The following is a 17,276-nucleotide window of genomic DNA, read 5'->3' on the forward strand; positions in this document are numbered from 1 at the left end:
ATACTATACTATGACTTTTTATAAGTTTTTTTGACATACTATACTATGACTTTTTTCCACATATACTATGACTGCTTATCACTTTTTTTCGACATACTATACCATGACTTTTTTATCACTTTTTTTGACATACTATTCTCTGACTTCTTTTTTTTCAACGTGCTATACTGACTTTTTTATCACTCTTTTTCTACATATCATACTATGACTTTTTTTTAAAATCTATGACATTTTTATCACTTTTTTGGACATACTATACTATGACTTTTTTATCATTTTTTTCACCGTGCTATACTGACTTTTGAATCACTTTTTTTTTTAACACTTTTTTTAACATCATATGAATTTTTTATTACTTTTTTCGACAAACTATGCTATAACTTTTTTTGACATACTACAATGACTTTTTTATCATGTTTTTTGAACATACTCTTATGAGTTTTTTTGACATTGTTTACTATGAGTTTTATCCACCGATTATGACTTCTTTCAGATGTTTCTTACGTTGCTATATTATTACTTTTTTTGTCATACTTTACTATGACTTTTTTTTACATGTTATACTATGACTTTTTTTATACATAATATACTATGCCTTTTTTGACATACTAAACTTTGACTTTTTCATGACATTTTTCATGACATACTATCCTATGACTTTCTTATGACATAATATACTGACTTTTTTCAGATTCTTTTCGACATACGTATCATTATAAGAAAAAATATGTTGAGAATCGATCATTACGACTTTTTTCAACATACTATACTATGACTTTTTTTCCGATATACTATACTATGACTATGTATTTTTTTTTTTACATTGATGTTGTATATCACACAAAAATGCATTGTTGAAGTGTTCCAGAATCTGCTCCCTGAAGCTGACTAAATGTCCTAGACATGGCTTCGCTCTCTCTCTCTCTCTCTCTCTCTCTCTCTCTCTCTCTCTCTCTCTCTCTCATAAAACATTTACAGCACAGAAGTTCCTGCCTTCTGCTGGGGAAGCTATGCCAGACTATGATTGTAATTCCACACTAGCTGTCTTTCATGGCTTTAACAGGCTAGACTCGCTGCTGTAGGACAGTCTCTCATTTGCTCATTGTTCTTGTGCTCTTTCTCACCCCTAAATATGTTTTTGTTGTGTAATGCTTGTTAATGCTTGCTCAAAAAAAATACAGTCGTTAAAGACCTACTTGGTGTGTTTGTGACATTTAATTGCCGAACTCTCATACAACATTTCCAGGACATTTTAATGTCACATATTGAATATATATATATTTTATAGGATGCATTGACATGAATCTTTGTACAGACATTTTTGGTCCCTACAGGATGAATCCTAATGACTTTGGTGATCTCTTTAGTTTTCTTCTAGCTCCACCAGGTCAAAGTATTCACATATCGAGTTGGTATATCCCAACATCTACAAGATGGAGTTTCATAGTTCCCAGAAAATGTAACAACTTGTTTCTCTAGCGCCACCATAATGGATGACATTTGTGGTTTGGAGTCAAATACGTTTGCAAGCTGTACCTTGTGTTTAATGGTCATTATAAAATCTTAGTCTGCTTACACCCTAAACTAAGCTGGAGAATGCAGTAAACATTATACCTGCTAAACATCAGCATGTTAGTATTGTTGTTGTGAGCATGGTAGCACACTGATGCATTTTGCCCAAAGCGTCGCTTTGCCCCAATACAGCCTCACAATGAGGCTTTATACTTTTAATCTTGTTTATGGATTTGGATCAAATGTATTCAGCACAGACCATCTCAATAAACATCTGATGTGTCAGCAGTTAAACCATGTACAATTTTGTCATTTTAGATACAGATACTGATTCTGACACAATATGACTTGTCTAATATGTCTCTAAAATGAAATATTCTTTCACAGTTTGGTGTTGAATAAAAGTAAATTTTTTATGCATTACATTCTGGTCATTTAAATATTATAAGCAATTCCATCTGTTGACCGTAGATGAGTGGAAAACTTTTTGAAGCTTTTCAAAACAAACTTTGATGCCTCAATATGATACCATAACAGTATTATTAAAAGTTTGTTTCCGGTACAGACAAACATGCATACTGAATTAGCATATCTGTCTAATCATGAGTCCCCAGTGAATCGGACAAAAAATTAAGTGACCCCCCACATACAGTACAAGCCCAGTAGAAATACATGAAACTTATACAATACACAATTATACACTTTAAACATAAACTGCTGGAGTGCCCCGTCAGTCAGTTGCTGGTCCACTCATAATAACAGCAATCCTTCAAGGCTTTAGTGGTTTTATCCTCCATCAATGATGACACTAATTCAGAGTGCCTAAGTTCACCAACAGGAGTATGAGAAGAGTGGGTACTGGCTCCAATCCGCGGCATGGCTGTGGTGGTGGGGATGGGGGTAGTAGCCATGTTGTTGGGGGTTGTGTTCAGCTGTGGTGAGTGGATGAGGTGGAGGGTGGACGAGGTTGTGCGCTGCATCGACGTCATTAGAAGGCAGTGGATATCTGGCGTACTCTAGAGATCTATCGAAATGTAAGAGTGACATGGAGGTTAAATTTCGTGGATCAGCAATTTGCATTTTATCTTTTCTGTACTGTCCAAGAGTCATTGGATATGACCTTATCCTGGGTATCTTAAATCATACCTGTAGGGCTGGTATGGCACGGATGCAGGCACCATCTGTTCTTCACAGCTGTAGTCATACTCGTGCAGCTCCAAGGGCTCAGCGTGTAGACTCTCAGATGGGTCCTGCTCCACGGCTGAGAAGTTACCCCCCTTCAATGGCTGCTGTGTGGAAGCATGATCCTTCCCTGCTTCCGCTGACTGAGAGGGGGAGGGCATCCTCTTCAGGTCTGAAAGGGAAATACAATGTTTAATAGGTCTGGCACATTGACCTATAGTTTGCATACTACCTGGAATTTTAACTGTTGTGTAGTATGATTTCATACAAGCTGTATGAGTAAAAACTTGAAAATTACTTAATAATTACAAATAATAAATAACTTACCTGGATGACTGTTGCAAAGATATTTTCTGTCCAGTGCAGCTCTTTTTGCAGGAGGGCTTCTATTTGAACGACACCTATAGAAAGAACATTTAATTTGTATTACACTTTTCTGCCCATTCTGGTTTAATTTCCCCCTGTTGTTTATGTTTATTTTGGCTTAAAAATGTAGTAAAAAAAGAAAATGAAGAAAAAACATATTTTAGCTATGCAGTAATTACAAATGTGTAGAACACAACACAAATAATATTTACAATTTTTATTTATTCTTACCTTTTGCTGTGGGAATGGGTGCCTCCCTCCCTGAATCCCTTAGCAAAGGGGTTGTGGTCGATCTTTAATTTGGTGATCTTAAAAAGCAAAAACAAATTGTTTTCAAACTGTCGGTGGTGCAGTTCTAATCAGACCCATCACATTTGTGTTGGATTAATGTTTCGTAAAACTGCTGTATAGTTTTATTACCTTTGGGTTTTGGTAAGCAGTCACTGCAGTGAATGTCGTCTCTGGGAAGGAGAAGGTCTGAAATGGGCCCCAGCGGACAGTGTAAGGACTGTCTGCCTGGGTGATGTGAAACCTGGGGTAGTAGCGATGCATGGAGTGCAGGATGATCTGTTGGGTAAGAAAAGTAAAACTGAGTTCAGTAAAAAAAAAACATACATAGCATTGTATTTTAATCATTTTAACTCTGTATGTAAGCTTATGTCTTACATGGCCGTGCTGGTCCAAGGTGTTGTTGGTGAGCTTCATCTTGAGAAAAGACAATGACTGCTTCATCCAGTGACATCCTGGGGCCGGGGAGTCTGGGTGCATGTATGTCCGACAAGGCGGCTGAGGCTCTGACTTACCCGCCACCTCCCACTGCTCCTTTTTCCACTACAGAGAAATGGGGGGGAGGGGGTGCAATGTTACCAAAAGTGTGAGACCTGAGGACATGTCTGGTTAATTAGAAGTCTTCATGAAGCATGCAATACCTCTTTTGTCATCTCATAATGACGGATGCAATGCAAGAGAGCAGTGATACATAAAACTTTGTTGTTTGCAGAATTTATTAGGCTACAGGGTTATTCTTCACATTGTGTTACAATATACAGAGGGGTTCTATCTTTCTGATCATGTAAATGATCATAAAATAAAGTACAATCATAAAAAAACACTGTTTCTACAAATTCACCACCACCCAAACTCTCTCAAAGGTCTATTACAGTACTTTTCCTTTATTGTGTGCCTCTTTTTTTCCAAGTCTGCGCTAAAAGCAATATCTGTGACCAAATGGGCCACAGCAGTAGGTGTAAGAGCCGTTGAATGTATGGATGGCTGACTGCTCCTCATTCACTCATTGTGAATAAGGAGAGATGCTAATTGATTGGGCCTCCAGCCGAGAGTGCACAAACAGGAAGCAATGAAAGGCTTTGATATGCAGCGGGGAACAGCCCAGAGTGGGCAGTCCAGTGCCTGGCTGTATTTTAGATTCTGCAATCTGCTGGATTCAATCCCCAAATGTTGTCAACAACAGTGCATACAGTATTCAGTGTGTGTTGAATTAGGAATTTACCTTGTATTTGAAGCTGTCTGCAGGCACCATATCCATCATGATGACGTAATTGGCAAAAGGTTGGAGCCCGGATAGACTGATGCTGCAGTGTGGAAACATTCTCCTGAAACAAATAAACAAAGTCATGATGAGTCATTAAATGGTTATTACATGTTTTTACAACATTTTGTAAAATATGTGCAGTCACAGTCTCTGCTGTGCAACGTTAGCATAAGCAAATTCTTGTAGGTTTTGGTCTATGTGATAAATGATACAAAGCAGTGGCCAGCGCTGTTACCTTCCATGCTTTGTTATAATCATCTCTGTTCCAATGCTGTGAAAGGACTTCCAGAGATCAGCATTCTCTAGGGTCATCCTGATGCAGCCCTGCTGGTATGAGTCAGCTGCTGGAGGGGACTGGGGCATGCTCAGATGCGATTTGGAGTCTGTGGAGAAAATACACAAAACATACAATATATACAAAACAGGAACATTCTCACAAAGCATGCAGAACTTGATACATCATATCATAAGCCAGGATAGTTTTGCACACCCTATTTAAATTCTTAATTCCTCTTAAAATCAGTTATACAGTATATTATTGAAGAAGTGTTTTTTCTTGTGGTTGAAAGTAAAGTACAGAAAATCAAACACCTATTTTATACTGCATGGCATCTGTGACAATTTAATTACAGCCCAAAGTGAAGAAATCATTATAGCCCAGTGTCACATTGCACTTGCATGCTCATACAGAATAGTTAGATCTAATGAGATCAAACTTACCAGAGATGTGTTGCATGGTACTGTGTCCTCCTGTTATCGACACCTACGTAGAAGTCTTGAGACAAAGTGCTGCTTTCAGGTGATCTAACACTGAAGTCAAATACACCGGGGGTCTCTACCCTTGAAAAGTCTGAGCCTTGAACTTGATTGGTCACCACAGAAAGGGTGGGGTCTGAACAGCCAAGGGGTGTGTAGTTGGAGCAGACTGAGGGGGCAGGTAAGAATATTACCTGATGTTATTCAGTTGCCATTTTATGGGACTGTGTAGATTTTATTCTAAGACTATCTTTATAGTGATGTGAAAGATAATCCCTTAAATGGGAACATAGACTGTAATATTGGCCTTGTTGTTGTTTGTTGAGTGATCTTGAACAGACTTCTAGGGACTCAAAAACAATTGCTTCTATGATTTTGTAGATACCCTCAAAGACATACTAATCTACCTAGGACTCAGTAGTAGAATAAAAAAAATAGAATACCTTTATTATCATTATGCAAGTATGTGTGATGATCCAGCAGTGCTCACCTATAGGTGAGCACTGTGTATGTAGGTCTGACATGCATAAAATATTGTCTCTCTTTCAGTCCAAGTTGAAGGGCTGAATTTCAAAGTGCCTGGGGGGATGGAAGAGCAGACAAACAGGTCCCGTCCTGGCAACTCTGGTTGTGTATTGAGAACCAATCGGGAGATTACAGAGGTGATTGGAGTTGCGGTGTAGCCTTGACAATGCTGCTAATCCTATGAGGCCATTTGGCCCTACCCCCTTCCTCAGCCCCTCCACCCCTTACTACCTCCTGTACCCTGGGAGGAGAGCGGGCCCTCTGATGGAGCCAGCAGTTAGCAGCCCGTTAACATGAAAGACTGATGGGAGGAAGGGAAGAGTAGCAGCTTGGGACTTTAGAATACAATATGCATAGGGTACAGTCCCTGAATGAATCCTACATGAATTTTATCCTGGACAATTTATTCTACAGAACCTAATTTAAAATTCTAGTGGCGGTCTCAAAGTTTCCAAAGATACCAAATATGTCAGGCTGATTTTCTGGGAAATGTGTTCATAAAATGAGTCACTAAACATCCTAAACATTTCCAATTGGTGGAATGGTTCAGCCATATAAAACATGGAATCTTAAGGGTTTGTATGTTTTCATCAGTGTAATCATCATACAGCGTTAATTGAGAATTAGAACAAGCTGATACGGAACATACTGTTAGAGTGGAATTATGCAACCGATACTTAAAGAAAAAAAAGGAACAAAAACTAGATGAGGGGTTAAAACGCTACTATTCTTAAGACAAATGAAAGTATCTGCAAAAAGAGTTATGATTGTTTACTTACTTCAAGAAATGAAGAATATAGTATAAAGGTTAACTTAACTAAAATCAAACATTCCAGCTGAATTGTTCTGAGCACTCACTCAGATTAGTTTGACCTTAATGCCTCATCGCCCTTTAAGAACTCAGTGAGCTCAGATTTGGGAGGAGATCCAGATCAGCTATGACTTGCTTTTGCCATTTGCTGCACCCTCAGTCGAGAGAAACTAAAACAAACTGGACATCAGGCATCAGAATGAGCAGGAAACTGGAAAGAGGTGAATTATGTGCAATATGTTTCTCATTCTTTAAATAGTTTTTTGCTTGTTTCACTCACCGTTTTTCTATTTACAACCAAATATAGTGCCTCCTTTTGAATTTTGGGTTCAGATTAGATGGTGTGAGGGTATATTGTATATTGGGAAAGTTGTGGCTGAGGATGTGTTATATTATTTACCAGATCCACCTCTTCTGATTTTACAGCACACTTAGAAAGAGTGGCTCGCTGCCTTTGTGAGGCTTTCCTACTCTATCTGCAGGCATGTTGAAACGTTTCTCCTCTGCTTAAATCAACTTCAGGCTTGAAGATGGAATTCAGTCTGTTCCGGCCCGCGGCATGTGTCACCTCTGCAAATATGCTACAAAGTCAAATTTGTGTAGAAAAAGACGTCACTAACATCTGCTTCTGCTAATGGTATTTCAGCATGATTGGGCAGTGCTGTAATGGGAATGCAAATGAAGAATTGTCAACATTTTGCATTGGACTTCAGGTCATTTGCTTCAGTTTTATCCGGTAATTTGCAATGATTAAAATAGTAAAGTGAACTGCAGAACACCAGAAATCAGATACGGGTTAGATGTGAGTAATTACATTCGTTTTGTGTCTTGTTGCTGTAATGCAACAGTGCTGCTGCAGTAAAAATAACTCATGGCACAGGAAATGTTGTGGTTGCAACAGTTTAGAAAAGTTAATCGGAGCTGCAGCTGAAAGATGCAGTGCATGACCAGTGCATGTGGCAGTTCGGAGATGTGGCTCTGTGATCTGTACAGCGCTTCAGATAAAGTGGTATGGTGAGTGGCTGAGTTGTGTGGGATGAATAATCTGAGGTACTCCCCAAGCAAGTCATTTTAAATCCAGGGAGAAGGAGGTGTGTGTGTTTGTGTGGGAGGGTGGAAACAATCTCCTCCAGCATCTCACAGCACCCACAAATGTCAGCCTAACTGATAACTGATCTATGCAAAGATAAGAGAATCGTGAAGCTGCATTGTGACATTAAAGTTGTTCCAATGCTGTTATGTAATAAGTATCACAAAAATAGATCTAACCCTAACCCTAGGCCAATATATACTTGCTTTTACTTTAGTTTTATGATACAATTAACACATATATGGTGCATTAATATTTACCATTGTCCCACAACTGTAGAGATGAGGAGAAATGTTTAGAGACCACAATAAAGTTTCACCAAAGCTCTTATTTGCCAATACTGCCACCTACTGGATGTTCTCTTTAAAAACTCCATTTACTCACAACTGTAGTGATATATTTGCCTTGGGTCGCTGTCTTGTACAAAATTGATAAACTTGTCCTTGTAATCAATTAATACCCAAAATGCAATTCAGCCTCAACAGTTGTCCATTAACAGTGCCCTGAAAAAGATAAAATCAAACTTTTGGAAGGAAATGTAACATTTAGTGTTACAACAGCACAAGAAGACAAGAGAAAAACAGAATGCATATATAAAAAAATTTATAAAATATACAAATAACAAAAACAGCTATGTATATACAGTATTTACCCTAAGCCAGTGTGCCTATATGTATGTGCAAAACCTAGTTTTCTGATAATCCAGATCAAAGAGACAGTATGTAATGAGTAATGCAGTATGTTTGTGAGGAAAAATGTATTTATAAAATAAATATAAAAAATATGTATAGGTGCATTATATACACACGTTTATTCTCTCTCATATATATATATATATACACACACACACACACACATACATATACATAATTAATATGAGAGATAACATGATGATACACAGAAATTGAAAAACATTTCAGCCAATACACACTTAATCATGAACAATATAAACATTAAAACAAATTAGAGGGATTTTAAAAATGCCTCTAGTCGGAAGCAGCACTTTCTGCAGACATAATTCCCTGGTCTGCTGAGCACGCTGACACATGCAGTAAGGAAAACGAGCTTTTCTGCTCCTAATATAACGCAAAGTACTCTCTCTGAAGGCTATTTTACAGGAGTAAAAATATTAGGAGGAAGGTAATGCAATTGCCAAAAAAGAACTCTAGGGATAAAGACATATTTACATTCATTTCCTGCACTCTTTTACTTGTACTCCTGCACTATTGTTTGAGCATAGAGGAGTTTTGTCGGAGGCATGACGAATGAAATTTCTTCCAGCACCAATCATCTGCAAATAACATAGTAATGCTTGAAGTATGCAAATTACACTATTAATTCTCACTTTTGTGATAACGTGTGTGGAGTTACTGCGATTGACTTGAGGCTAAAGGTCTTCTAAACACAATTTACAAATTGACAATATTCAGCTCAATATAATGCTGGCTGAGGAAATCTCTTGTGATAGTGTTGTATGTATCTATTACTATATTGTAAGCTGTTGTGTATGCTCATATTTTGTCTTTTGCATTCAAAATGTTAATAATATTCCTAAAACCTACACTGATACATGGAAGATTTTAACATGAGGAAAACATGCGTGTGTTAAGTGCTGTAAAGGGCTAATCAAGGGCATCTTAAAACTGTAAGATGAGCATGGAAAGTGAATGACGACTCTGACTTTTAGCGTGAAAGGTGTGATGAAAAGAGACGAGAGGACAGACAGAAGCTAATGGAACAATTAAATGACAAAATTAGGAGGAAGGGAGGAGGAAAGGCAAGGCAAAGAGAAGGGGAAGTGAAAGTGAAGGCAGAGGGGAAAGGGATGAAAGATGAGGAATAAACCCTTGAGAGAAGGAGAGAACAAACCTCTTGAGACTGGGAGTGGCAGCTCAAGATAAAAACGGTAGATGGAATTTCGAAAGGACATTTCATCCTGGAAAAAGACAAAGAAAAGAGGCCTACAAAGTAAGGATACAGAGTTTAGAGCAAATGTTTGTTGCAGAAGTTCTAAAGTAGAATATATTTATCAATAATTAAGCATGAAAGGTCAGACACGCAAGTGGCTGTAGATCTAGGAAAAACTGACAGGAAGACCCAGGGAGGCAGACTTTAAGTCTATAAACAGAAGCCCACAGACATATTTAATGAGATACAGAGGAGATCAGAGCTGAGACCCCTGCAGATATGTCTGCTACCTACACTGCACCAGTTCTGAACCAGAGACATCTGAAGGAATGTATGAGTGAAACACTGAAAGGGCTTTAACTCACTTAAACCCAAGTAGTTTATGATCTATAACATAATCATGGAATATGACTCTAAAATGACTTGGAAAACATTATGGACTACAACCAAAAACAGAAAACCGATACTATACCTTCACATATAGGTGGCCTAAGCAGATAGAGAGAAGTCTCTAATCAATCACTGGACAGGGTGTCACAGTTTGTCAGGAAAGGCTTGGACCCAAATGCAGTTAAGAGGTAATTTATTAACAAAAAAAGAGTCTTACACAAAGTCCTCAGGAAGGTAGCCAGGCAGGAACAAACGGGAAAAACAGAATCCACAACAGGAAAGATCAGCACGGTACACAAAAACAGAATCCATGACAGCATAGAGACATAATGCTCCCACACAAGACAAAGACAACACAGACTAAATACACAGGTTAACAAGAACTAACAGGTGAAACAAATCAGGGCCGAACAATCAAACAGGCGGAAAAACAAAAGACAGGAAGTAAACTATACAGGACAAGGGAGACAAGACGGACTTTAAAATAAAACAGGAAACAGAACAGAACTAACAATCGTGACACAGGGTTAGGTTGAAGCTATTCGAACAATGCATTTTTCAGTTACTGTTTTGAGTATGGACTATTAAATAAAAAAATACAGTACACACTATTTCTTCGCTAAAGTTAATTAGATTATTAGGATCATGTTTCATCTAACCAGACTCTGCATCAACTTTTTTTTCATCATCCTGCTGGTTCAACATGTTATGTTAAAATATTATATTTCATCACCAGCAGAGGGGAGCAGAGCGCCAACAAATACTAAAGGCAAAGATATGTTTAGTACAGTAGGTTTGACTTTTTTGCATATTTTCAGTGGTTTTAAGAATAAATTCAAACAGCCGTTTCTACACCCATTTTTTTTCAGTATAAGCTAATATTACTATAAAAGCTAAGCCATACTTTGCTGTCACTCATGATTATGATTGCATGCTATGGGCAATTTAGAGTCTGCACAGAAGAATACTTCGCTCATCTATTTCATGACACAGGAGCGTAAGAGAGGGACGATTAGGTAAAAACTTACAAACTCCCTCACACTGTCTCTATCTTGTAAAAATACATCTATTTGTGACGTTTCTGTGCTGTTAATCAGGCAAATGGTTTGTGACAATCAAAGCCTTAAATAGGGAGTGGCTGTAAGTCATTAGGACGGCATAAATACCAAATATCAATTTACTGTATGACAATACCTCCCAATATTATACATGAAGCTAGAAAAGTAAAGCACTCTCTACACTAACAATCATAAATGGGCCCCAAAATGCTTACATTAGTGAGTCAATTCCTATCAAATGAATGCTTAAAGCCCAAAAGGCTAAACTGCATCACATACATTCCCAAATATTGCATTGGTAGATAAACCTGTAGGGATACAGCATCGATAAATACATAAAAAATACAACAAGGCCTCACAAAGGGCAATGCAATGGGCAAACGCTACATCAATGTATACATATCCATAATCAAATTTACATCTAACATATCAAGGCTGCATGCATTGAATTAAGTAGGTGCCTGTAAATATTATAATAAGGAGTATGTAACACCTGATCAGAAACACCTGCATGTGTTTGGGCTGAGGGAGGACAGTGCAGTAACTAAAGTAAACCCACACAAAAACACCCAAATAGAAAGGACCAAATCTAGAATTCAAGGCCAGGAACTTCCCGCTGTGACAACCTGACATTTCCTTGATTTTACATTATTTGAATAAGTCATGAAGAACATAACTGCAATTCAGAAATGTTCTACAAGTCTGCCATTTGCCACCACAACAGGTGGTACATCTCACAGTTTACGTCCTACCAAATCCTCTCAAACATCCCACGAGACATACTAAGTTTTGCAGGGAATTGCTCCGGTGGTGAATATTTCAGCTTCAGCGTGGTTCACCTCAGTCTGATTGATTGTCTCTGCCTGGCCTACGGGAACCCTGCCATTGATAATGCGTGCAAAGGCCTTCAGGTTTCATTTCCGGTTAAAGAAAGGGATCCGTGCACAGACAATAGTCTCTCACATATTTAAATAAATCTACATATTTGTACCATGACTGAACCCACTCCTATCTGACTGAGTTTAGTCATGCTTGCAGAGGGTGTTAGAGTTAGATGGTGGGGTTCATAACTCTTGAGTATTCCATGTGCATTTATACCTGGATTTGATGTGCTGTACTTGAGGATGATTGGTAGTGTGAGAGGGAAGAATGGACCAGCATGCAGGTGTTTATTTTGCCAGATTAAAAAATGTCAGACCAGCCACAAAAAGGAGAAACATAAACAATTTCATTAGGTTTATCAGTTAGGGTCCTATGCTGACAATTAGTGAGAAAAAAACCTTCACTGTGCACTTTTTCTTCTCAGGCAGGTCAGGGAATTAAAGCCCGTCAACAGAAAATGTGTGTGTGAGCATAAAGACTAAACCCAAGTGAACATCATCAGATAAATGTTGATCAGATGAGCGAGAGGTATGTCAACCTTCCTCTCAGCATACATACCACCATTGGCTCAAGTAATTTACTTATTGGGAGTGAAGAAAATAAGTAAGAGGTTTTACCAACAACTTACTGTAGTTCCTACAATTGGGCTGTTGGCAGATTTCATTGTGATCCAAAAGAGAGCACTCTGGCATCCCGTCTCCTTGCAGCATCTCCCAGGGCTCCAACACTGTTCCTTGTCAGGTGTTTAGAGGTCTGTTGATGTGTATTCTGCACATGTGCCAACTTCAGGGGTCCTGCTCCGAGCTCTTTGATATGTGCGTGAGGACAGGCGAAATGCAAAATGGACAGCCAAAACAACAGCTGCTCCTCTCTCCTATGACCACCCCCTCCCGGTCTATGGAAGGCTGTCCTGAAAGCCAAAAGCACGCACACACACACACGCACGCACGCACGCACGCACGCACGCACTCACGCACACACAATCATATGCATGTGTCTGTATGGGGTTAGCCAAGCTACCAGCAGTACAAAGAGAGTGTGAGAGTGTCTGATAGAGAGCACGGTTCAGAATTCTTATCACTGCAGAGCACTAACCTCGCCTGTCTGAGGCAAGCTCTCACTCTCTCACTCACACACACACAGGCACGGGCAGGCACGCACGTATACACGCACACATTCACACACACACACACACACACACACACACACACACACACACACACACACACACACACACACACACACACACACACAGGGACCTTTGGTTTTTGACACAGTACTCTCTGCAAGGCTTTTATTATTTTCTAATTCCTGATTTAAAGCTTAAATCAGTTTATTACAACTTAATTTCATAGTTATGAAATTGATTTATATCAGTAACACTGATCATGTTTGTTGAGATCGGTGAACGTGACAGCATAACTAAAAAGAAGTCAGACAGGGCGAGAAGCACAAGCAATCAGATGATCAAATTAGGATTTGGAAGAGAAAACACACTGTTTTAAACATCCATCGCAGTGTTCAGACCAACCTGATACCGACTCTTCCTACTTCAACTTTGACTTTCTGACTTGCCATAGTAGTCCAACAACATATTGGATGCCTCAGGTTTAATATCCAAATAAAATGGTTTAGACAACCTGGCTATAACCTGTGAATCTGATCTTGTTGGACCTTAATGTAGCGCTGTCACCCTGTACCCAGGTTACTTTGGTGAGCATGATGATAGAAGTGGTCAAGACTACATATTTTCCGATACCATTTCCGATACCTTAACTTGCGTATTGGCCGATACCGGGTACCGATCCGATACCAGCGTGTTAAAAAACACTTTTATCATGTTTCAACAGCTGTATACTACTAACCCTGTATGGCTGTTATATGATTGCTATTATTGTTGTTAAACTCTTTGTGAAACATGAACAAACACAAACATATACCAGCATTTTAGGCAGAATCAGAGGTCTTTCCGATACTGGAGCATCTCTAGTCAAACTATTAAAAAAGGCCCAAGTTGTGATAAACGGAATTGTATAAACAGCTACTGTGGGGAAACATCATTACTATCTCGCCTGTGGATGATGTACTGCTAAATTGCTTCTATCTCTTTAGAGATGACGTTACATTTTTCGGTTTTGTTATCTGGCTGCCAGTTCCTCTATTTTCAGTTTATCTGTGCTGTGTATCTGTCTATTAATCTGTCACTTCCTGTCCATTTGTTTCACCTCTTACTGTATGCTCTCTTCCTGTTAACCATCCCACTGCAACTTCTCAGCTTTGCAAGCAGCTCCTCCACTCTTGAATATTTTAGTTACAGAGTGATTGATTGGTTGTGCCTGGCCCCATCTGGAGACTAGCAGTGAGAGTGTCAAGTGGGAACTATAGGAGAAGCTCTATGAATGATGACACTATTTTAGCATATTCAGTGAAATTGTAGTTTTAAAATGCTAACTTTTATCTTCAACAGCATTCCATTATTACTAAATTAAACACATTGTTCTGTTGATAGTGTCTTGCCAAACAGGACTTACAGCCTGAAAGTGACCCATCCCTGCTGTATTTGCCTGTGGGTGCAGGTGCTCTACTGGTGGCTGCTTAGCCACACCAGTTAATTAATACCACTCGAGTGTGTCAAGAGGAGGGAAGGAAAACTGCTGCTGTTGGCAGAAATGGCGATTGAGTGACTTTTTAAACTTTTAAACTTAATTTTACCTCAAAACAGAGTGAAGTTTTTGGGTCTGCATTATTTTGGTATGGGTTCATCCGCAGCCTTTGGGTAGAGTAAACATCCACAGCAGCACTTGCACCTGCATAGACATGCACATATTGTATTTGTGCCTGTGCATGATTAGGACATTATTTAAGTGTGTAATGTAACTGCATGTAATGTGTCAAACTGTGGTATTGTTGGGTGTTTGCAAGGGCATCATTTCCACTATTTCTGCCCCTTCCCCCCACTGTTACAGTTTCAGTTAGATTTGCTCACTTAAATCTCTTTAAGCAATATATTCTTACTGTTCAGCTGTTAAAATCCAGATAAAAGAAAAGAGGAGGTGATAAAAATCGGAGTCGTCTTAGATTATTATGTGGCTCTCACAGCAATTGTCTTAATGAGCAGCAGTGGGTGGTTTGCGAACTTAATTTGCCCCGGGTTTAACCTTTTAGACGACATACAAGCTAGTGCCTGACTCTCTGAGAGGCAGAGGCTGTGCCTTCAACCTGAGGAGGCTCTACTCAGTGCAGATAAATAGTGCAAACTTCACTGCACGTTTTTGGGTGAAAACAAAAAACAAAATATTGAATCATGCCTTAAACATGCTGAATTGAACAATTGAATCAATTGAATTGAAATTGAATCAATAAATTATTAAATGTTAGAAATTGCAGTAAAGAACAGTGTTCCTTTTTAGTGAAGATGCACATTCAATATTTATCATATAAAGTAAGATGTCTCTATCAAGAAAAAAAATAAATAAATGTGATTTTAGGCAAGGTTAGGGGTGTAATACAGCAATTTACAGAGCATTTCCACTTTTTCATTAGACTATCATTAATTTGTATAGCATATGACAAATTTCACGTGTTATTTTCTTGTATATCACCCCCGGTCGTGTACCATGACTCGACAGGCCTAACATCCTGTTAACTTTGATCTGTGAGTTAGCAGTATCTGAGCTGCTGAATATTTCTGGTATAGGTGGCATTGCCTTTCTGATTCTCTCTCCTTAAACATACTGCATAATCCCCTGCCAGCAAATATGTTCATAGAGCAGACTCAGAGTGAGTGTGTGGTGTGATGGACATGATGTGGTTTGCATTCCTGATGAACAGCAGTGACCATTACACGAGGAAACATTAAGAACACCAGAGAGACGGAGAGCAGCTCCCAGCTGGTGTCTGCAAGCTGTCATGTTAACTTCATCGGTCTTCAAGGCCGGGCTCCTTTTTAATGACACTAATTACACTCTCGCACCCACACAGCCGCAACAGAGTACTCAAAATAATCGGTCTCCATACACATTTATTAAGCCAATAAAATCATTCAGATTTTGTTTAATTTTTCTACAAAAATATTTTACATTAGAAAACACAGCTTAAAATATACACAGTCCACTTGGTTATGCAATAACTGCAGAACATTTTAACCTAAATATATCTTTACAGCAAGAATAAATCCAAGGGACAAGTTGTGACTCTTTACAAGGAGCTAGGAGTGCTAAAGGAAATTTTCAAACAGTCAAAAAACTACTCAAACTCTATGACCTGATCAAATAATGTAAAATAAACTAATACTATTTCATCTGAATTTGATACATAAGATACAACTAAACCAAGAGGAGGGAATGCTTCTGAACCAGAGGTGCAAATGATGAAACCGTTGGAATATGTACATGAGCAGCAGTCCCTCACTTGAGTGTGCAGTTGAGGGAAGGAAACCGGTGCTGACAATCCATCCACCTACTCATCCATCCATCCTTATGGCTTACACAGTCACACTGAATGTTAGGTGAATGGAAAGTGTTGGTGGTGCACACAGCATTGAAAAATAACTTTTATAACTTCAAATCCAAATGTTACTCTGGATAATCTACATACTTAATTGTAAACTGTTTTAACTTAATCTACTTTTGAAAGAGGAAATGCTCCTGATGAGTTCTATGGATGATCCTTTTTGCAAAGGCACAATATTGTGTAGTTATCCAAGTGTAATTTTTCAGTGTGTTGAACAGCACAAATTCCTTTCACCTCCACTGTATTGAATGGAGGCAGAAACTATTACATAAAAATAGAACCATCTACATGGCTAGATACCACTATAAGTAAGTGCGAACATACTGTATGTTTTTTGGCAATTTTGAACTAATTCTGAGCTAATTATGGGGAACCGACCATGTAACAAAGCTTTTGTTGTAATTTCATAAAATAAGCAACAATGTGTGTGTTGGTACACTGTTCACCTTTGCACCTGCCTTCATCCCAGAATGCCTTTAACTTGTCTGTATGTGAGGCATTGCAGCTATGAACCTGCTGCACATGAAGACAAATAATCACTGTTGGTGCTCTTGGAATACATTTATATAACAATTTTCCTTGCAGAGATGAGGCAGTTTGACCATTCAGTAAAAAACTTTGTAAAGTATGTGTAGGTTGATGCCCATAAGGAGGACTACTTTAGCTAGCAGCGCCCACCAAATGACATGTAAAATAAATAACAGCAAAATTAGCACAAAAGGATACCAAATA

General features: G+C 38.6%; 1 protein-coding gene across 1 annotated transcript; it reads right to left on the reverse strand.

The window, feature by feature from the left end:
• Nucleotides 1-1,196: 1,196 nt before the first annotated feature.
• On the reverse strand, nt 1,197-4,987 carry LOC144531440 (T-box-containing protein TBX6L-like). Its single transcript, XM_078271575.1, has 8 exons — nt 4,848-4,987; nt 4,571-4,673; nt 3,727-3,891; nt 3,481-3,627; nt 3,292-3,368; nt 3,022-3,095; nt 2,659-2,866; nt 1,197-2,536 (listed from the first exon to the last, which is right to left on the reverse strand). The coding sequence occupies exons 1-8, from the start codon at nt 4,973-4,975 to the stop codon at nt 2,341-2,343; spliced, it is 1,098 nt and encodes a 365-aa protein (XP_078127701.1). The 5' UTR covers nt 4,976-4,987; the 3' UTR covers nt 1,197-2,340.
• Between the last annotated feature and the right edge of the window lie 12,289 nt (nt 4,988-17,276).

Source organism: Sander vitreus, chromosome 16, assembly GCF_031162955.1.
Source record: "Sander vitreus isolate 19-12246 chromosome 16, sanVit1, whole genome shotgun sequence".
Taxonomy (NCBI): Eukaryota; Metazoa; Chordata; class Actinopteri; order Perciformes; family Percidae; genus Sander; species Sander vitreus.

Coding starts and splice junctions, on each gene's coding strand:
- LOC144531440 (XM_078271575.1), bottom strand. CDS start 4,975: ATGCCCCAGTCCCCTCCAGCAGCTGACTCATACCAGCAGGGCTGCATC. Junction 3,628..3,726: donor CCTTGGACCAGCACGGCCAT/GTAAGACATAAG, acceptor CTTACCCAACAG/ATCATCCTGCACTCCATGCA. Junction 2,867..3,021: donor TCTTTGCAACAGTCATCCAG/GTAAGTTATTTA, acceptor TTTCCCTTTCAG/ACCTGAAGAGGATGCCCTCC.